The 23,400-nt window shown below is 36.7% G+C and overlaps 1 protein-coding gene across 2 annotated transcripts in view; it reads right to left on the reverse strand.

Moving 5' to 3' along the window:
• Positions 1-23,400, reverse strand: part of DCAF10 (DDB1 and CUL4 associated factor 10) — a 57,351-nt gene that overhangs the window by 27,132 nt on the left and 6,819 nt on the right. For both annotated transcript variants that reach the window (XM_079790569.1, XM_079790568.1), the window contains exons 2-3: positions 18,617-18,730; positions 2,405-2,602 (exon numbers count right to left, since the gene is read on the reverse strand). In XM_079790569.1, the coding sequence (XP_079646695.1) occupies positions 2,405-2,602; positions 18,617-18,730 (312 nt within the window). The remainder of the gene's footprint in view (positions 1-2,404; positions 2,603-18,616; positions 18,731-23,400) is intronic.

The following is a 23,400-nucleotide window of genomic DNA, read 5'->3' on the forward strand; positions in this document are numbered from 1 at the left end:
TCGGGTGGCCCTGGGTGGCTGGGAAGCTGCCGAGGCTTGCCTGTGCCTCGGACTGGCCCTGGGCAGTTTGTGGGGCTGAGGGGACTGGGGCACTCCAGAGGCAGGCGCCCGGCAAAGCCGGGCCCACCTGGGGGTGGGCCTGGCCTTGCCGCGTGCCTGATGCCCCGGTGGGGCTGAGGGGACTGGGTGCCACCATCTTGTGGCTGTGGGTGCCACTATCTTTAAGGGCAGGGCAGTCATTTAGCATATTCCCTCTTTATTAGATAGGATATATTATCTGCCTACCATATTTTTATGCTTAATTTTTCAAATACAGTATGTTAAATATATTTTCCACACATATTTCTATCTTTCAATGTGGTTTATGTTTTCTTACTGTATCAAAATTTTAATTATTATATTGTCAAATCAATTTTTCCCCTTTTAGTTTTATCTTTACTGATAAGGCATTTTAATATGTTCCACCTATGATAGGAATTATATGATTGCATTGTGAAACATTGATGTGAGATGAAATATCCATCAGTTGCCTCCCGAACATGACCTAATCAAAGATCAAACCTGAAACCTAGGTATGTGCTCTGGCCAGGAATTCAACCTGCAATCTTTTAGTGTACAGGTCAGCAATCCAAACAACTGAACCACCTGGCCAGGGCTACCTGTTTTTTTTAAAATGATTTTCCCCATCTTTTCTACCTCTATTGAATTGATCATATTTTATTAACTTTTGTCCTTCTACTAATTTGGAAGTTATCATTTATATTCTTACTCAAATTTTATTTCTAAATTTAAAATTTTTTAACAGGTATCTTTGTCTTAGTCTAAAGATAATCAGTATGGCCCTAGTCGGTTTGGCTCAGTGGATAGAGCGTCGCCCTATGGATTGAAGGGTCCTGGGTTCGATTCTGGTCAAGGGCACATGCCTGGATTGTGGGCTCGATCCCCAATAGGGGGCATGCAGGAAGCAGCCAATCAATGATTCTCTATGATCATCTCTCTCTCTCTCTCTCTCTCTCTCTCTCTCTCTCTCTCTCTCTATGAAATCAATAAAAAAATAAAAATAAAAATAGCCGAAACCGGTTTGGCTCAGTGGATAGAGCGTTGGCCTGCGGACTCAAGGGTCCCGGGTTCGATTCCGGTTAAGGGCATGTACCTTGATTGCGGGCACATCCCCAGTGGGGGGTGTGCAGGAGGCAGCTGATCGATGTTTCTCTCTCATCGATGTTTCTGGCTCTCTATCCCTCTCTCTTCCTCTCTGTAAAAAATCAATAAAATATATTTAAAAAATTAAAATTAAAATTAAAAAAATAAAAAATCTTAAAAAAATAATAAAGATAATCATTATGTAGCTCTATCCCCTGCTCAAGCAACATGCATAGCTAGAAATCTTTCAGAATATCCCTTTTCTTTTTACATATGACCTTTGAAAGAATATTTCAGAAATGATCTTGGTGTATTACTGTATTGTTATTTCACCATAGCTAGCAACAGATATGTTTAATTATTTCTCAAATCTCAACTCTTTAAATAATCAATTTCTCTGTAAGGAGACATTTTATTAGTGTTTCAAAACAGAGGCATCACTGACATTTTAGGTGATATAATTGGTCCATTATGCAAACTGTCCCATGTACTATAGGATGTTTAGAAACTCTAACCCCTGGCTGACTAGTACAAGTCCTCTTTTCTTCCATAGTGACAACTAAAATTGTACCACACATTATTTCCAAACATTCTCCTAGGGATCAGTACCACCCCAATTGAGAGACTAACTACTCTTTGAATGATGAAAACACAGTGCACAAATGGCCAAGTAAAAACAGATTTAGAATTGAAAGACAGCCTTAGCTGGTTTGGCCCAGTGGATAGACTGTCAGCCTGCAGACTGAAGGGTTCTAGGTTCGATTCCGGTCAAGGGTATGTACCTCGGTTGCAGTCTCCTCCCTGACCTGGACCCTGGTCAGGGCGTGTGCAGGAGGCAACTAATGAATGTGTCTCTCTCACATCGATGTTTCTTTCTCTTTGTCGTTCCCTCTCTCTTGCAGTTGCTCTAAAAATCAATGGAAAAATATCCGCGGGTAAGGATTAAAAAAAAAAAAAAAAAGTGGGGAAAAAATAGAATTGAAGGACAAAAGAGTGAAAAACACTTCAGTTCAGGAAACTTAATCTTATAAACCATTTTTTCATCATTAACTATGCTACTTGGACTCGTTTCCATAGAATTTCTCCAATTTTTTTTAGATGCAATATATGACTAAGTGCAAGCAACAAAAGATAGAATCATTTTTTGTTTTTTTCCCCCCACAAAACCAGTTTCTTTCTCCTAAAGATATAAAAGCTGAGACAGAACACTGAATGTTTATCATCTTAAAAAAAATCCTAACATGATCTCCTATTCACAAACCTGTTAGTGTCCCAAATAATGACATTTCCATCAAATCCTGATGTTACTAAGAGTCTTGTATTAGTATCATATTCGATGTTCTTCACCCAGCTAGTGTGACCATGTAAAGTGCATACTTTGTTGTTCAATTTTCTCAGATCCCATAGTGCTATCGTAGTGTCATCAGAGCAGGTAGCAAACAGCCGATTATCAAGAAATCTACAAAGCAGAAAAGAAAAACTGGTTTATTTAATCTCTTATTTAAGAAATCTTGAGAAACCATAGTACCTAATCAAGAAAACAAACAAAAAAGGCCTACAAATACACTGTATAAGCCCAAAGATTCTGATATACAACAAATAGTAAATATAATTCACATGATCACAGAGAAAGGAACTGATTTAATGAGGGCCACATTGCAATTTTATCCATTGGCTTTATAATACTGACTTTTATTTGGAAATGAAAATAGGAATAGATGTTTGGAATACAGTTGTAAAGAGAAAAAAAAACTTTAAAATCCATATAGGAAACACAAATGCTGAGAAACAATTTACTAGGAGACAGAAGAGATTTTGAAGACAATTTCCAAGGAAGACATGTTAAACGCAAAGGGTTAAAAGTTATGAGAAATTTTTACTCTGCTACAAGTAACATCTCTTTCTTTTTAGAACACATGTACATGCAAAAATTGCTATTAAAATGCCATAATTTTCATTTATTAATTCAAAGGCATTCTCTAAGTAAGCTCACCAAGCACCATTTTATTAGGACCAGTCAAGATTACAAGATAGAGAATTAAAATACTCTTTTTAATTCAAACTTTTAATAACTTCACACTAATTTTTTAATCCTTAGTGAGAATATTTTTATACAAATACTTAAGAAATAACAAACATGCCAATCACACTTGAATTTCTGCTTAATTCAACATTGGGATGCTTTCTATAACATATGCTTTTTTTTTTTCCAAAATGTATTTTATTGATTTTTCACAGAGAGGAAGGGAGAAGGATAGAGAGTCAGAAACATCAATGGGGGAGAAACATCAATCAGCTGCCTCCTGCACACCTCCCACTGGGGATGTGCCCGCAACCAAGGTACATGCCCTTTACTGGAATCGAACCTGGGACCCCTCAGTCCGCAGGCCGATGCTCCATCCACTGAGCCAAACCAGTCAAGGCTAACATATGCTTTTTCATATAACTTCCTAAACTCTCGCAGAAGATATGAATTCTGGAGCTTCTTTCAAGATAAAATTACATATAATTATTTTCTATCAGAAATCAACCTCAATATCCACAAACACCACAATGACCTTCCTGAAACTTAACATGGTTTTAAAATTTCAGGCCTTTGTTTAGGCCAGTGATGGGCAACCTTTTGAGCTTGGTGTGTCTAACTTTGCCAAAAAACTGAGCATAACTCGGGTAGTGTGTCACTTTGAGGAAAAAACTAACTCCAAGACTCTAGTCGCAAATGTTTCATCCTCAGGAGCAGCAAATGTTTCATCCTTGGCATGCGGCCACGTGTCATCAGAAATGGCTACTCGTGTCAGTGCTGACACGCGTGTCATAGGTTCGCCATCACTGGTTTAGGCTGTTCTGCTACCTGAAACTACCTCCTCCTACCCCTTCACCTGGCTAACATTTGTTTTCTTGTTACTATTCAGCTATCATCCCCTCAACGAAGCCTTCCCTCTCCATCCAGCCTGGGATAGATCTGTGGATCTTCTAAGCATTCTACACTTCCATTATAAAGCTTAATATTACAATGTACTGCCATGATATCTTCTTGAAGGGAGGGGGAACCTGTCGGCATGGTTCATGGTTAGATCTGCAGTACCTAACACGCTTGTGCCAGGCACATAATAAACACTCACAAATATTTATTAAATGAATGAATGAGATAGGAGTTAATTTCCTGGTGGAAAAGACATTATAAATACATGTAAATAATTATACAAGATAATTGTGTGGAATTAGCAGAGAAAACAAAGTGGTTAGGAAAGACTGCATGGTGGTGTCATTTGAACTGACTTGAAAAGATGAGCAGGAACTCCTTACAGAAGCATGTAAGGATGATGTACTCTGAGAGACTTTTAGGAGTGCTGTGTATGAAAAAGGAGAGACAAGTAGAGAATATACCATGGATTTATTCTATAATGATTCCCAATAATTATTTAATTATAAATACATGCCCATTGAAAATATTTTTTTAATGGAGAAAAAAATTCCACCACCTGTTAAAAAATTCTGCTGTTCCTGTATTTCAAACCTAATATCTCATAAATATTTTGCTACCTCATTAAAGTTTTATTGACAAAATCATTCTTAATGGCTGAGTAGCATTCACTGTATGAATAAACCATAATCTCTTTTCTTTTTAAAACTAAAATATAATTGTTGGATGTTTAGATTGCTTGCAATATTTTACTCTTATAAAATACTATGATGGCCCGGCCAGCGAGGCTCAGTGGTTAAATGTTGACCTATGAACCAGGAGGTTATGGTTTGATTTTCGGTCAGGGCACATGCCCAGGTTGTGGGCTTGATCCCCAGAGTGGGGCATGCACAAGGCAGCCAATCAACGATTCTCTCTCATCATTGATGTTTCTCTCTCTCTCTCTCTCTCCCCACCTCTCCCTTCCTCTCTGAAATCAATAAAAAAAAATATATTTTTAAAAAACCACACTATGACAAATCTTCTAACAGCCAAATATTAGCCACATCCTTAGTTATTTTTCTAAGTACATTTCCAGAACAATGTATTGCTAAGTAAAAAGGGATTTTTTAAAATGTAAGGCTTTGGTACATATAGTCAAATTATCCCCAAAAGAACATACCAATATGTAGTTCCACCAGCAGTGAGGAGAGTCCATTTCTCCAAACCCTTGCCACACAGATATTTTTAAATTCTGCTAAGTGCTGAAAAAAAAAACTTTTTAAAAAGATTGATTTCAGAGAGGAAGGGGGAGAGAGAGAGAAAAACATCAACAATGAGAATCATTGAACAGCTGCCTCCTGCACGCCCCCACTGGGGATATAGCCCACAACCTGGGCATGTACCCTGACCGGGAATCAAACCCTGACCTCCTGGTTCACAGGTATCAATGCTCAACCATTGAACCACACCGGCTGGGCAAAAATCATCTTGTTTTAGGTTAAAACTTTTTTTTTAGTAAAGATGAACTTTTTTCATATTAATTAGAAGAGTTTATATCTTTTGTGAATTGCTATTCATGTTCCTTACTGATTTTCCTTTTTCAGTATTTTTATTATTGAGTGATAATATTTATAGTAACAATTATATATCTTAATTTTTCAAATACAGTGTGTTAAATATAGTAAGAAAACATATAAACCACATTGAAAGATAAATATATCTTTCAATGTGGTTTATATGTTTTTTTACTGTATCAAAATTTTAATTATTATATTATCAAATAAAATTTCCCCCTTATAGTTTTATCTTTACTGGTGAAGCATTTTAATGTGTTCCACACATGATAGGAATTATATAATTACAAAAAACGTAATGACAAAAGGCTACTGAAAGTCAGTCAAACTTTTAAAATAAGTTGATCATCATCATAAGAGTATCTTTATAAATTTGAAAATTTAGGGGAAATATATAAAAAAGGTATTTTATTTAATCTAGAGAAAATAATGCACATATGGATTGAAAACCCCAGTGGGATTATATTGCTGTGGGCCACAGTAGTCTACCCTGAAGGATTTAAGGCAAGAAAGTGACATAATTAAATAAGAATTTCAGAAAGATCTCTGAAGTGGCTAGGTTCCAAAACTCTTGGATTTTCATAAAAAATAAAGTGAGTGATCAGGTTTTAATTTTTTGTCAATAAGGTTATTGAAAAAATTATTATTGTTACATGAAAGTGTATTTTAAACCAAGAATGAATATAATCTTTAAAAAAGCTAATAATTTTGAATTGAATAAATCTACCTTAATGAAAACTTCAATACTCTGACTTTAGTTTTCTCATTTTTTTTACCTCAAAGTATTACCTGTTAAAAATTTTGGTATTAGAGCCCTAGCAGGTTGCTCTGTGGTTAGATCATTGACCTGCCAACTGAAGGGTCCTGGTTTTAATTCCAGTCATGGGTACAACGCACCTCAGTTGCAGGCTCCATCTGCAATCCCAGTCTGGGAGTGTGCAGGAGGCAACCACTCAATGTCGCCTTCACATCAATATTTCTCTCTCTCTCTGTCTCTCCCAATCCCTTTCACTCTATTTAAAAATCAATGAATATCCTCGGTGAGGATTAACAACAGTTGGTTAGAGCGTCGTCCCCAAAATGGTTGCGGGTTTAATCCCTGGTCAGGAATCAACCAATGAATGCATAAATAAGTGGAACAATAAATCAATGTTTCTCTTTTTCTCCTCCCCTCACCTTCCACTCTCTCTAAAATCAATTTTTTAAAAATTTTGGTATTAGAGAATCATAGGTAAAGAAAGTAGATAAATTATAGAAAAATATGGAAAATTAATACTTTAGAAAATTAATTGTAAGGCTAAAAGCAAGACACCCATGAAAAACACACAAGGTGTCAAAACAAGCCAGAGGAAAATCATTTGGGCAAAAAATGAAATAGGATCCCAAGTCAAATTTATAGAAAATATTCCTTTATTAACTTTTGGTCAAGAATATGTTTGTATATTTTCAGAAAACAACTCCGAGACCATGTGGATTCCAGCAACAGAGAGGAATCGACAGGACTACTCCAGCCACGAAGACAGAAGAGAAGCAGTCCAGAGATGGAAGACGCTGACTTGGTCTTCCCATACTAGCAGTTAGCAGCTGTCCATCACTGCAGGTTGCCCAGGACCAAACCAGAGAGAGTCGGACCTGCATTACCACCATTTCTCCACCATCCAGAACTGTAATGTCAGTGCTGACATGTACACATAAGGAACTGGTGGACATTGTAATTGGGTCTCAAAAGAACTGTTGGCCCAGAAAGAAACTCACTACAGACTGATTCATTTCCTGTCACCATAACCATTAATGCTTGTCTCATTTTCGGTTCTTATAAGTGTATTTCTAATAGCACATGATCTCACTCATCTAATGGAAATAATGAACAACATAGACTGATGATCAAGAACAGACCCAGAAACAAGGAGGCACCGATCAGACTGTCGGGCCTCCGAGGGAGGGTAGGGGAGGGTGGGGGTAAAGGGGAGAGATCAACCAAAGGACTTGTGTGCAAGCATATGCGCCTAACCAGCGGTTGGGGACAACAGGGGGGTGGGAGCATGTGTGGGGAGGGGTGTGGGATGGGAATGGGGGCATGAGGACAAATATGTGATGCCTTAATCAATAAAGAAATTTAAAAGAAAAAAATTATAGAAAAATAAGAATTTAGGCTAGGAGACTGGTTAAATTATCTATAGTTCTTACCCCAAAGTAAGCAAATGCAGTGAATGTAAAGTTTTAAACAAGTTCTTGGAGTTCTGGTCCAATCCTCTCAAATGAAAACTCAGTCTAGCCTAATTAGTTAATAGTTGTAATATGTTTTTAACTCCAAAGTCCCTAATAAAACAGGAGACACTCCTTCACACACACACTGAAATCTATGAGTTTCTGAATTATAGAACTTCTCTGTATGTCCCCATCAAACCCCAACATATGACTATAATAACTCTTGATAAATTGAGATATAGATAAATTGAGGTCTTCATTATCAGAAGATAACTGGTAAAAAATGACAGCAATTGAAATTAAGTTTTCTTAAACAGGAACCAACATTTCATTGTAAAAGGAAAAGAAAGTGTTGAGTAGTTATCTAAAAAGAACTAAAAATCATGAAAATCCTTTCTTACATTTATTTAACTATGTGCAAATTCTTAGAGCAAGAATAAATTAAAATTTTTTACATAATCTTTACAATGAAATTATGACATCAGAATATTGCATCTTTACTTCATATTGAGTTTTGTACTATAACCATAAAGAGCCTAATTTTCTGTATAATATTCAAGGACTTTATCACTTTTCCCAAGGGCTTTCCTTAGTCATGTGAGATACATAATTTTTCAAAGTACCTATCATGTCATCATTTCTGTTATTTTCTTTTCTCTAATTGGTAACTAGTCTAACTTGATCAAATCCTCATTTTCCAATGATTTTATATGTAATCAATTCTGTAACATCACTCTCAGGGTTTTGTGAAATTCTACATCCTTTGAAAGTTAAGAAATTTCATGTTCCCAGGGATAAGCACTGATTTATAGTATATTGTTTGAAATATAACAATCAGGAAAGACCAACAAAGACAGTGGGAAAGAAAAGTAGATTCTGGGATATTTAAATGGGTACTAGTTTTTTAACTGTCATATCATGAAGTAAATATTCTTATGATAACCTCAGTTACCCCTGTAACCACATAATTGGGGGAACTTAGTTATTAAATGGATTTTTAAATCTACATCCAGAGTCCTCATGAATTACAAGAAAGCCTATACAAGGGGCTTAAGAATTTAAATTACATACTTTCCCTAAATATGAAGAAAATGCTCTCCACAATTATCAACATTTTTATTTATAAGATAAGCAAATCTCAAAACTACAAAATAAACTAGAAGACATTACTAAGTATGTGCAAAATGACCATTTAAGAACCAGGAAGTGGAGAGAAACCAAGATAGCGGCATAAGGTAAACACCTAACTGTTGCCTACCACAACAATTTTGAAACTACAACTGGAAAACAGAGCGCACACCGTCCAGAACCACCGGAAAGCTGGCAGAGTGGAAAACCTACAACTAGAGAAAAAAAGAGAGGGTGACGCCCAGCCTCAGGAGCTGTGGAGGTGCGGAGATCCGTGAGTGCGGAAAGGGCGGGTGGCTGAATACGCGGCAGGCTTGCTCGCAGCTCGCGGAGAGGGAGGGCAGCAAACGCTGCGTGGCTAGCTTTCTCATTTGGGAGAAAAACAAAACCTCCCGACTGCACTGAAATCCAGCTGCGGTCGGGGAGAAACTGGTCTGTTTGGCAGCGGATGAGGCTCGAAAGCTGCCTTCTCTCAGAGGCGCGCAGCCATTAATTCGGGCACAGAGAAACCTGCCCTCTTAGGGCGGCACGGACAGAAACCAAGTTTGTCTGCGCCACCCTGAGACTCCGCCCCATCCAAGCTGAGCACAGCCCTCCCAGTGACTGGATTTCTCGTTCGGGAGAAAAACAAAACCTCCAGTCTGCACTGAAATCCAGCCCCAGCTGGGGAGAAACTGGTCTGTTAGGCAGCGGGAGAGGCTTGAAAGCTGCCTTCTCTCAGAGGCGCGCAGCCATTAATTCAGGCACGGAGAACCCGCCCCTCTTAGGGCGGAGCAGACGGGAAACCAAAGCTTGTCTGCGCCACCCTGAGACTCCGCCCCATTCAAGCTGAGCACAGAAGCTCTCCCAGCGGAGACACTGCTGATCCTCACAGCCAACTGGCTTGGAGATCAATTCCCGCCAGTGATACCAACAATCCCAACCACTCTGAACTCCAGTTTCTGGGGACACGCGGGGGACCCAGACGCCTACGGGACTCTCGGCCATCGGTCGGAGAGTGAGAGTGACTTTTCTGTCGGTGTGGACGACACCAGATTTCAACCACTCTCATAAGGGACACATTCAAGAGGCAGACTCAGTGAGCACCAAAGCCCTACTGTGTCTCCAGCACAGCAATTCTTCCGTTATAGACACAGCAGGCCCTCACAACCAATGGGACCGGAGGTCAATTCCTCCCAGTGTACCAACAGCAATCAGGGCTTTTAACTACACCAAGACTTTCCACTCAGCCCACAAAGGGGAGTACCAAGAGCGACCACCTAGAGTGATTGGGGAAGCTGAGCTACCGGCCCCTATAGGCCACCGACCACACAAAGCCACTCCATCAACACAGGGAGGCAGCCAAAATGTGGAGACATCAATGTATGTCACAAGTAGGAGAGATAGATGAAAGTAAACTAATGGACGACACAGTGTTCAGAACCATATTTATAAGGTTACTCAAGAATCTTCTAAAAACCGCTGAGAAACTTGAAGAGACCTTCAAGGACCTAAATGAGAATACCAAAAAAAAATGGAAAAGGACCAGTCAGAAATTATGCATACACTGTTTGAAATAAAAAATATACAGAGTAGACCACCGCACCCGAAGAGTCAAACCAAAGATCTGGAATATGAGGAAGAAAAAAAACACCCAACCAGAGAGGCAGAAAGAAAGAAGAATCCAAAAGTGTGAGGATAGCATAAGGAGCCTCCGGGATGGCTTTAAGCGTACCAATATCCGAATTTTTGGGGTGCCAGAAGAGAGAGAGCAAGATACTGAAAACCTATTTGAAGAAATAATGACAGAAAACTTCCCCCACCTGGTGAAAGAAATAGACTTACAAGTTCAGGAAGCGCACAGAACCCCAAACAAGAGGAATCCAAAGAGGACCACACCAAGACACATCATAATTAAAATGCCAAGGGCAAAAGACAAAGAGAGAATCTTACAAGCAGCAAGAGAAAAACAGTTAGTTACCTACAAGGGAGCACCCATACGACTGTCAACTGATTTCTCAACAGAAACTATGCAGGCCAGACGGGAATGGCAAGAAATATTCAAAGTGATGAATAGCAAGAACCTACAACCAAGACTACTCTACCCAGCAAAGTTATCATTCAGAATTGAAGGGCAGGTAAAGAGCTTCACAGATAAGAAAAAGCTAAATGAGTTCATCACCACCAAACCAGTATTATATGAAATGCTGAAAGGTATTCTTTAAAAAGAGGAAAAAGAAGAAAAAAGTAAAGATAAAAATTATGAACAACAACAAATACATATCTATCAACAAGTGATTCTAAAAATCAAGTGAATTAAAAATCTGAGGAACAGAATAAACTGGTGAACATAATAGAATCAGAGGCATAGAATGGGAGTGAATTGATAATTCTCAGGGGGTAAGGGGTGTCTGTGTGGGGGGTATGGGAAGAGACTGGACAAAAATCATACACCTATGGATAAGGACAACGGGGGGGGGGGGGGGGGGGAGGGAACCGGGTGATGGGGAGATATGGGGGGAAAAAAGGAGAAACAATTGTAATAATCTGAACAATAAAGATTTATTAAAAAAAAAAAAAGAACCAGGAAGTGCATGCCCTCATCTCTGAACAGTAGTGAGATGGTCTAATAGAACTAAATATGAATTCCAGCTTTACCACTTATTATATACATTATATACCTTGGGCAAGGCTCTTTATCTTGGGTTGGAGTTTTTTCATCCCTTAAAATGGGTACAATATCTGTCTTACATCAGGATACCATGAGAATTAAACATATTATGTATGAAAAGTACTTCACAAAAGGTTTGGCACATGGTAAGCACTCAAAAAATGGAAGTTAGTATTATTAGATACACACACACTTAAGCTCATGCCAATGATTCCTCAAATCCTTACTCAAAACTGTAAAGTTTTATTACTTCTAAAAAAGCTTCAAAATCTGTTTTTTTCTAACCAACAGATAAGAAGCAAATTCAAATTTGTAGGTGTGGGTACTAGGGCAGGCACACTGATAGCAGCAAATGAGAGCTGACATTAATAGGGAACACACATTCTAGTAGCAGATTAGTCAGAGCCATTTTGAATAGGGACAAACAACTTGATATGCGTCTTTTCTTTTTGAGGTAATAAAATTTTAAATTGTGAAATATAGAGAAAATTATGAAGAACATAACAAACACCTGTGATACTCACCACCCAGCTTTATCAAATTTTAACATTTTGTATCATTCAGATTTTTAAAAACATTACAAACACAGTTGAAGTACCCTGTATATCCCACCCCAAACCCATTCCCCTCCCTCCCTCTCCAGAGGGAACCACTATCCAAAATTTGTTGTTTGTTGCTCCCCACACAATTTTTTAATACCATGAATTCATAAGTATGGAGCTATAAACAATTGATAATATTGTTTTGCACTCTATTCTTTAAATACTTAATGAGCACCCACTATGTGCTAGGCATAGTTCTAGGTGCTGGGGATAAAGCAGAGAACAAACAAAGAAATACATGCCCTCATCAAGCTTGTGTCTGTATATTTTCAAACTATATAAATGGTATCACACTACATACAGCTCATTCTACAGTTTGCTTTTCTGGTTCAACCTCAAATTCCTGACATGTATCTCACATGCTGATTCTTTTAGTTTTAACTGATGTATAGTATTCCATTGTATAAGTATACCAGAGTTTACCTTCCTCTTGCAGATTTATTTCCAACTTCTAATACTAATAATGTTATGATGAACCTTCTTATTATACCTCCTTGCTCACATGTGCTGTAATTTTTTTTTAATTTATCTTCAATTTTACCGGATGTTGCAAAATTGCTCTTCAAAATAATTTTACCATTTATACTCCATCAATAATATCTAAGAGTTTCTATTTCTCAACATCTTTGGTGTTTCTTCATTGCTATTTTTATTTGCATTTCCATGGTAACTAGTAAGCTTGAAAATCTTTCCATATTTTTTGCTTATTTTAGTTTCTCTTATGTGATTCTCTGTCATTTTGTTCCAGAATAATTGTCTTACATATTCTGAGTACTTATTCATTTTTTATGTGCATTAAAAACATTTTCTCCCACTAGCCTATAGCTTATCTTCTCACATTCTTATGTCTTTGGTTATAAGAAAGTTTTAAATTTTAATGCAGTTGAACTTTTAATCCTTAATGGTTTATGCATTTTGTGTATTTTAAAAAAATCCTTTCTTATAGTTAGAGTATAAATATACTCTATATTTCTTCTAAAGCTTTAAAGGCTTGCTTTCATAATTAGGTATTTAATCTAACTGGCAGTTACTTTTAGTTACAGTATGAGATAAAAATTTAACTTTATTTTTTCATATGTATAACCAGTTCTCCTTTTTCCATCCTCCCACCCACACAGTGATTTACATATAATGCCCCTGCTGTCATATGTTAAATTCCTGGAAGCTCTATTTCATCCCATTAGTCACTTAATCTATCCCTGTCCTAAGGCGATGTTTGATATCTGGAGAGGTGAGTACTCCTACCATCTTAGTCTTCTTCAAAACAGTCTCAGGTATTCTTGGCCTTTGCTGTTCAATATGAATTTTAAAATAAAGTTATAAAAACTTGATATTTTGATTAAAACTGCACTAAATTTATAGATTAATTTGGGAAGAAATGACTTCTTTATGATACTGAGTTCTCTCCTCCAGAGAAGATTTGCATTTATTTTTTGGTCCACATGGTGTGTGAATTTAGGCCCCACAAATGCATGAAGGCTGGCTTGTGGTTAGAAATTCAGATTTTCTGACACCCCGCTACCCAATGCCACAGTTTAGATGAACAAGGTGATTTATTTCTAGATCACTATTTTTGCTAAAAGTATAACTCTTTTAAGTCCCACCCTTCTGCAGAGTTTTCTATTAGACTCCTCAGCCTCAAATGACGACAGAATTATTCTCCTGACCTATGTACTCCTCAAATGTTAAAACAGAAGCTCAAAGTCACCAGCATTTGGCCAATGCCTCCATGGTAAAAGACAGCTTGAATACCTGTTTACTTCCTCGTATTCCTACTTCAACTTCATTTTTGGCCCTATGATTCCTTTCTTTCATATCAGCTCAATTGTACATTAAAAATATATATATTTAGCTCTGGCCCAATGGCTCAGTTGGTTGGAAAATCATCTCGTACACCAAAAGATTGCAGGTACAATTCCTGATCAGGGCACATACTTAGGTTGTGAGTTCAATTCTTAGTCAGGCGAGTGTGGGAGGCAACGGATCCATGCTTCTCTCTCACATCAATGTTTCTCTTTCTCTTTCTCTTCCCCTTCCTCTCTCTCTAAAAAATCAATAAAAAAATCCTCAGGTGAGGATTAAATATATATATTTAAAAATTTTAAAATATATTTATTATTGATTTCAGAGAGGAAAGGAGAAGGAGAGATAGAAACATCAATAATGAGAGAGAATCATTGCTCGGCTGCCTACTGCACACCCTCCTCCACACTGGGGATCGAGCCTGCAACCCGGGCATGACCCTGACCTGGAATCGAACCATGACCTTCTGGTTCACAGGCTGATGCTCAACCACTGAGCCATGCCAGCCAGGCAAAAGTTAAAATTTTATCCAGCATTTCTAGTTTATCTTTTATAGCCTCATTTTTTATCTGCTTGATTTACTAGTTTTGGATGCAACTATCTATATATATAAAAGCCTAAGCGACCATTCGACCATTTGACCATTAGCTATGATGCACACTGACCACTAGGGGGCAGATGCTCAGTGCACAGGCATGGAAACATGGAACAGACTGATGAATCTCAGAGGGACGGGGGGGTGAGGGGAGGGTGGGAAGAGATTAACCAAAAATCTTATATGCATACTAGAGGCCCGGTGCACAGATTAATGCACCGGTGGGGTCCCTCAGCCGGGCCTGGTGCACAGATTCAACCTGATCTTTGCAGGCTGAATCCGTGTACCAGGTGTCTGACATCTCCCAAGGGGTCATGGATTGCGAGAGGGCACAGGCCAGGCCAAGGGACCCCACTAGTGCACGAATCCGTGCATCAGGCCTCTAGTAGTAAAACATCTCACTATGACTATCTATATATATAAAAGCCTAAGCGACCGGCCGACCAGCCAGTAGCTATCACCCGCACTGACCACCAGGAGGCAGACGCCCAACACAGGAGCTGCCAAGCTGCGGTGACTTGGCAGCTGTGGTTCTTAAGAGACGCACCCGAAACCAGAGGAGGGAGCCCAATTCTGGGGTATGTCACCCGAGAACTGTCCTTTCGCAATCTGGGACCCCTCAGGGGATGTCGGAGAGCTGGTTTCAGCCCAATCCCCGCAAGCCAGGCTGAGGGACCCCACAAGTGCACGAATCCGTTCACTGGACCTCTAGTAGATTTATAATTCCTTATCACTCCATTTTGGTTTTTATACTTCAAGTTGCATACAAGTTCATGATTATACATATCTTACTGGTGGATTTTTCCTTTACTTAATATGTACTGTTGCATTTTATCTTTATTAAAGATTTTGGTCTTCCATCTGTCCAATAATAAACTACATCAGTTTTCTTTTTCCATTTCTGGGCAGTCTTATTTTTGGTATCTCTATAGAGAATATATAAATGGTTTGGTTTTTCATTCAAATTGCTGCCTCTGTGTCTTTTAATAAAGATCAATCCATTTATACCTATTGTGAACTACACATATATTTGGAACTATTTCTACTTCTTTTTTCTAATTATCTTTCCTTTGCTTTATCATTATTTTTTATTATTATTACTAGAAGCCTGGTGCACGAAATTCGTGCACGGCGGGGGGTTGTCCCTCAGCCCAGCCTGTACCCTCTCCAATATGGGACTCCTGGAGGGATGTCCGACTGCCCGTTTAAACGGGCAGTCGGACATCCCTCTCACAATCCAGGACTGCTGGCTCCCAACTGCTTGCCTGCCTGCCTTCCTGATTGCCCCTAACCGCTTCTGCCTGCCAGCCTGATCACCCCCTAACCACTCCGCTGCCAGCCTGGTTGATGCTTAACTGCTCCCCTGCCAGCCTGTTTGCCCCCAACTTCCCTCCTCTGCCGGCCTGGTCACCCCTAACTGCCCTCTCCTGCAGGGTTGATCACCTCCAACTGCCCTCCCTTGCAAGCCTAGATTTTACTCTGGATGGAAGGACTCAGGTCCCTCTTCAATGCTAAGAATTATTTGTCTCTGGGCCCCTCTGTCTTCAAAAATTAGTTCTCCACCAATCTCTGCATCTTCTTTTTTTTTTGGTAATTCTTATACATTTATTGGAGTCTTTCAACTAATCCTCTATATCTTTTAACTATTCTTTCATATTTGTATCTTTTTTCTGTGTTCTGGATGAAATTTTTAGTACTATTTTCCAACCCATTAATTCTATCACCAATGGAGTAAACTTTAATTTTACATTGTAAAGGGTAAATTTATCCCATTTACTGAGTTTTTATATACCAACTATAAAGAATTCTAATTGGTTCATTTCCACATTAACCTGTTTTTGTTTCATTTATTCTGTTTCATAAATTTTGAGCTCCCTTAAAATAGAAAGTACCCCTTAACTTATTTCTTTGAGCATCCTAAAAATGCTTTAAAGTTTCTTCTAATCAATGGAATACTATGCAGCCGTTAAAAAGAATAATATCACCCCATGAATATTAATATGGAATGATTTCTAAATATGTTTTGAAGTGAAAAAGCCAAAGTACATAATAGTATGTATAGAATGCTACCATTTATATAAAAGTGTATGTATGTATGTGTGTGTATATGCTTGTATATGGACAAACTATCTCAGAAAAGATAGCAATAAATTGGTAATAGTGGTTGCCTCTGGGGAGGGGAACTGGGTGGCTAAGGGGACAGAGGTGGGAGATAGACTTACTTTTCACTGTTTACCCTTTTGTACCTTTGAATTTTGTACCACGTGCATGTATTACCTAGTCAAAAAAAATAAAAATAAATAAAATAATTTATTTTTTAAAATAAAGTCTTTGTTGGACTACTCCATAAATTAATTTCATCCAGAGAAAATGCCTGTGTTAGTCACTGATTTTGTTATGATATTAATATTAGATGTCTTCATGAATTTTGCGATTTGGGTTGTAGGCACATTTTGAGTAGTAAAAGTTTTTTGTTTTTGTTTTTTTCTCTCTCTCTACCTATTTAATGGTTTTTAGTTGGCCCCACTTGGATAACTGGAACCCTAATTGACAACTAGACCTTATAATAATATTAAGGCCTACAGTTTCATGATGATATTGGAGCTACCACATATATTCAATCTCTGACTCAGTAATGGCTTCATCAATTCCTGGTCATGAGTCTGTGTCTTTATCAACTAAAACTATAGCCCCAGTAGTTAATAGCTTTTTCCTTTTTTCAGCCTTTCACAAATGGGATATACATTCCAACAAAACCCCTGGCTTCATGTAGTGGTTCTGGTTTCCATCTCACATGAAGCACTTCTAGCACTTTTGATTCCTAAAGGAGCAAAACGACTGCATGTCAATGCCAGACAAACCCAGTGGGCTTGTGGTTTAAACACTTCTAGCAATTTTGTGTCTGTGTTCAATTTCTGGCCCACAAAGATGTTTATTGTTTCACAGCCTGGGTATATCTTTTGTGCTACTTAATCTTTTGTTCTAAGATGTGTTTACAGCATAGGTGTTACATTAAAACTCAGTAGTGCCGAAACCGGTTTGGCTCAGTGGATAGAGCGTCGGCCTGCGGGCTCAAGGGTCCCGGGTTCGATTCCGGTCAAGGGCACATACCTTGGTTGCGGGCACATCCCCAGTAGGGGGTGTGCAGGAGGCAGCTGATCGATGTTTCTCTCTCATCGATGTTTCTAACTCTCTATCCCCCTCTCTTCCTCTCTGTAAAAAATCAATAAAATATATTAAAAAATAATAATAAAACTCAGTAGTTCATCTTGACTAGAAGTAATTTCCACAGTTTTTTTTAATTAAAGGAATCATTAAAAAAATAATATAATCTCTACATAAAGTTTATAAAATTACTCATAATCCATTCTAACTCATCCACTGTTAGCATTTTTAAATATTTCCTTCTAATCTTTTTTTTTTCTGCATCATGTCACATTTGTAGTTTACATCATGATTTTAATCTATATTATCCCAAGCATTTATATATGTTGATATGTAGTCTTTGGGACCATCATTTTAATGACTGCATATTAATCCACCAAGCTGTTCAACTGTTATCTATTTCCCACATTACTGAGAATTTAAGAAGCTTCCAACAATGCTATAAAGAAGTTCTCTGTGCATATGTGCTTTTCCCCCTCAATAGTTTGAATCTGGGAGCTGGTGGTGAAACAAGCTAAGTAACAGGACTGCCAAAGCCTAAAGGCAATACAAGACTATTATCATTACTAGATGAGGTTCATAATGATGATCCTAATATATGAAGAGAAAAAGAAAATCATGTGTAAGTGAAAAATGTATTTCAGAAAGATTCCAATCCAAAATAGTCAACAATAAGTTTTATAATTAAAGGGATCAATTTCACAAGGGGTGAAATTCACAATTCACAAATGTGTACTGTATCTCTAGCACTGCTGTACAAAGCATTACACATTTTCACGAATTTCCAAAACAGAATATTTTGGGTCACAATAATAAAGTTCACTTTTTTATTATAATACTAACCTGATATTATTTACGCAGTCTTCATGGGCTTCAGAAAGTGTTTTTATGTGCTTTGATGATATAGGGTCAAAAAGCAGAACTTCAGTCTGTTCACAAGCAACTGTCAGCACTGACCTGAAAGCAAGTGACACATTTCTTTTGTTGAGTTTTCTAGTACTCTCTGGTTATTTATATTTACTTATAATTATGCAAACTATAAGTGAGTAACTTCTTTTTGCCCATGTTAGTAGGAAATACTTAAAATATTGATGATATCCACTATTGGCACTAGTAGGAAATGGTCCTCTCATACATTATGGTGGAATACAAACTGGTATAGTTTATGTTTGGGGAGTACCGGTATCTATCAAAGTTTTAAATGTGCATACCTTTTGACTCAGCAATTGTTTTCCTGGGTATTTAATCTAGAGACATAATCATTCATAAATACAAGGAATATATGCTTCATTGTAAGGAGAAATTGAAAGAAACCTAAATGTATATGAAAGGATGACTGATTTTTAAAAGAAAGAGATAGTTTTATATGGTTATGATATGAAAGAACTCCAAAACGTATTTTTAAATGATAAAAGCTGGTTGCAGAAAAACATGCATAGATGAGGCAACTTAGAGGAAAAATCTTATACAATAAAATTATGTATTTATCAGTATTAAAATGCACTCAAAAGTATATATCCTATCAGTTAGACATATATAGTCTATCTTTTCCTTGTTTTTTTTAGTATTGTCTCTATTTTCAAAACCCTTCCCTATTACAAAGTTATATTTTCATAAACCTTTTAGAAGCCCCATTTTGATTTCTGAAAATCCAGTCTTTTATTGATTTTGGTTAAGTCTAGTTTTCTGTGGGCACTGCTCTTTCAGATGCAGATCTAGCAAATGAAATCCTGAATCTTAGAAACTACAGGTCTTCCCAATTTAAAGTTCCAATAACAAGTGGAATTTTGTACATTTAAGCTGAAAGTGCATAAGATAGAATATCAAATAGTCAAACTTTTATATTCAGAAAAAGCTTTTTAGATAAAGTTGGAGAGGGGAAAATGCAAACTTTCCCCATATTTAGTAATCATAAAATTGTCTTTCAAAGGGCATCTACATAAACACCATTTTTTTGAGATAAGTGGACTTCAAATATTTACTCTATCTGATGAACTTTTGTGCCAATTGATCATCATGAGTAAGAAGTATTCAAATTAATGTCTATAATTTTAGATGGTGTATAAACAGCCATTTCTTTTTGTTAGAAGAGTCATGGAATGGACTTTTCTCCTTGCATAAAAGTAAACGAATCATAATTCTGAGAGTCTTAACCTTAATCATTGTAAAAAAGATTAAACATTGTTTTGTTTTAATCCAATTATAATATATTTTTGTACACGGCATGAGTTGTAACTTTGGTCCAGGCTTGTGTGGGAGGCAACCAATCTATGTGTCTGTCTCACATTGATGTTTCTTTCTTTCTGTCTCTCCCTCTCCCTTTCACTCTCTCTAAAAATCAATGGAAAAATATCCTGAGGTGAGGATTAACAAAACAAATGTGTATATACTTTGTCCCCATATCAAAGCCTACGCTTTTCTCATTGGTTTGAAATGCCATCATTATCTTATGTAAGTTTTGATTTTGTACTCTATGTTGTATTCTATGCAACATTACCACACTATTTTAATTTCTAAAAGTATATTTGATATGTGGCAAGATAAGATACCCTCACTGCTTTATAAACATTTTTCAGGGGCTAATATTATGCTTTCTCTTCCAAGTGAATTTTAGATAGTATGTCAGGTCCTACTAGGACATCTTATTGGTATTTTTATTGGGATGCACTGACTTTAAAAATTAATTCAGTAAAAATTATATCACACAATATTGTATCATTCCATTAGTAATATGCATACTTTTCCACATATTCAAGATTTTCTTAGCAAGAGTATCTTAGTAATTCTTGGACTTTGAATACCCTTATACATTTAGAGTCAATTTAAGTTATGCACACACACATACACACAAATCCAGATGGTTTTAATTGGGATTATTATACCTCTATCACAAAGTTTGCACAGAATTGACATTTACAATATGTTGTCTTCCAATCTATGAACATGATATATCTCCCTTTACCATGGATATTCTCCATGTGGGCTATATGCCAGTCTTTTGTTACATTTATTCCTGGGTACTTGACTTTTTTTATGCTTTTTAAAATTGTGCTTTGTTGCTGGTGTACAAAAATGCAACTGATTATTAAAATATCTATCTATCAATATTGCTATTTTAATACTTTACCTGTAGGTATTTTAGTTTTTGTCGATAATATAATCTACAAACAATTGTTCTTTTCTTTTTTATTACCTTTTTTCCCTTGCAGCACTGGCTAGGACTTTCAGTACAATGTTGAATAGAAATGTTAATATAGCAGCCACTTTTGTCTTATTCCTTTTGATCTTCAAGAATGTATTCCCCATTTCATCATTAAATACAATGTATTCTGTAGTGAAGCTACCAAATTCCTATTATTTAGATTAAGGAAGTTCTCTTCTACAACAAATTTGCTAAGTTTCTTTTTCATTAAAATATGTTAAACTGTATGAAAATTTCCAACATTAATTGAAATTCTCTAGTTATATTTTTCCTTTAAGATGTTAATGTAGTGATTTACATTAATTTATTTTCTAATGTCAAACCAACTTTTCATTTCTACCATATTGCTAGATTTATTTGGCTAAATTGGTGAGCTCACATCTCTGGCTTCCCTCCTTTTGCAGCTCTTGGCCCTGCAATTTCTTCATTGTCTCAAGCCTTCCAAATAAGGTTTTTATATCTTACATTAAATATTTATATTTTCTCTAGGCTTTAAAATTATTCTCAGAGGGTTGGTCCAAACCATCTACTTTGCTACTTCTGGAAAACTACAAACTCTACCTTTTGCATCTGAAGTCATGCCCCCCCACACCTTTCATTCTTTTTTTTTTTTTTTTAATATATTTTTATTGAATTCAGAGAAGGGAGAGGGAGAGATAGAAACATCAATGATGAAAGAAAATCATTGATTGGCTGCCTCTTGCAAGCCCCCTACTGGGGATCAAGCCCGCAACGTGGGCATGTGCCCTTGACTGGAATCGAACCCGGGACCCTTCAGTCTGAAGGCCGACACTCTATCCACTGAGCCAAACTAGCTAGGGCTCATTCTTCATATTGTATATTTAGGCATTCTCTTGATCAATGAGTGTTTTTCAATTTTATTTATCTTTTCAAAGACACATTTTTCTTCAATTGGGTATTGCTATGGAATTTTAAAATTTCACTAATTCACCCTGGCTGGGTAGCTCAGTTGGTTAGAGCGTCGTCCCGATACGCCAAGGTTTCGGGTTCAATCCCTGGTCAGGACACATATAAAAATCAACCAATGAATGCATAAATAAGTGGAACAAAATGATGTTTTTCTCTCTCTCAAAAATAAAATAAAAATAAAATTTCACTAATTCTATTTTGTTACTGAATTTCCTTCCTTCTCCTTTCTTCAGATTTACTTTGCTATTATTTGCAGATAACTATTCTTTTTCTTGAGATGGATACTTAGCTCATTAATTTTCCCTGTCTTCCTTTCCAGTTTATTAAAGACTATAATTTTCCTATGACGTACTATTTTACTTACATATAACCTTACAAGTTTTGAGACATGTGGTACTTCTATTATCATTTAGTTCTAATTTCCACTGTTATTTCTGCTTTGGTCCCTGAGTTATTTATAAATGTTTCTTAACTTGAAAACACATGAGTTTTTTAATAGTTATTTTATTAATTTATAACAATCACATTGTACTAGAAAAACTATATTCTAAGATAAACTTTTGAAATATGTGGGCTTAAAAGTGGAAATTTTATAAATTTCCTTAGTGTTTAAAAAAAAACAAGCATAAAGTAACTGTAACATATAGTCAAGTATGATACTTTAAAAAGTTAAACATTTATTAGTAATATAAATTAACATATGAGTAAAATTAAAATAATAATCCTATAGATTATAAAAATGCTTGCCAAATGGTATTAGTTGTAACTCAAATTATTCAACAAATTATTCTAGTAACTTCCAATCATTTATTAATATTTGGAAATTGTAGCCACAATCTTGTTTGATCCAGATGCCCCTGTCTGAACCATGGACATAGAAAATTGCATAAAGCCCCTCTAAGAATTTCCCTATTAAATAGGTAGTCATTACATAACTTGTCTTGATAAGTTAAAAAAAATCACTATTAACAGAATTGTACATCCTTTTTAACTTTTGTTGAACTAAGTGTATTTTTTAATGCTTGCTGTTAATTTTCTATATTCAATATGTATTCACATTAATAACTAAGTGACAAAAGTAATTTACTGATATATCATATTTAATTGTACCAAATCTAATCCCCCAGCCCAGATGAGAGGTAATATAAGATGGCAGTTATGAGTAGAAGTCAGGATAGAAATCCTTCGTATATGATAATCTTTTTGATTCTCAATTCCCTCAACTAAATGTTTCTGGTACAGAGAAGAGTTAGGTTGGCAGTCATTTTCATTAATGAGTGTTATTAATACCATGGTGGGCTGGCATTCAGTGGGTTTTGGCAAATTTATCTCACTAAATAATGGCAAAATTCAATAGGAATGATAAAATTAGGGATCTGCATCCCAGGAGTCATTTATCCATAAACCATTCCCTTAGGCCTCATTCCTCTATTATAGATTTTATCCTGCCATAGAAGTACACACTATGCCAAGAGTTAATATGCTTGGTTAGTAC

The sequence above is a fragment of the Cnephaeus nilssonii genome (assembly GCF_951640355.1).
Source record: "Cnephaeus nilssonii genome assembly, chromosome: 14".
Taxonomy (NCBI): domain Eukaryota; kingdom Metazoa; phylum Chordata; class Mammalia; order Chiroptera; family Vespertilionidae; genus Cnephaeus; species Cnephaeus nilssonii.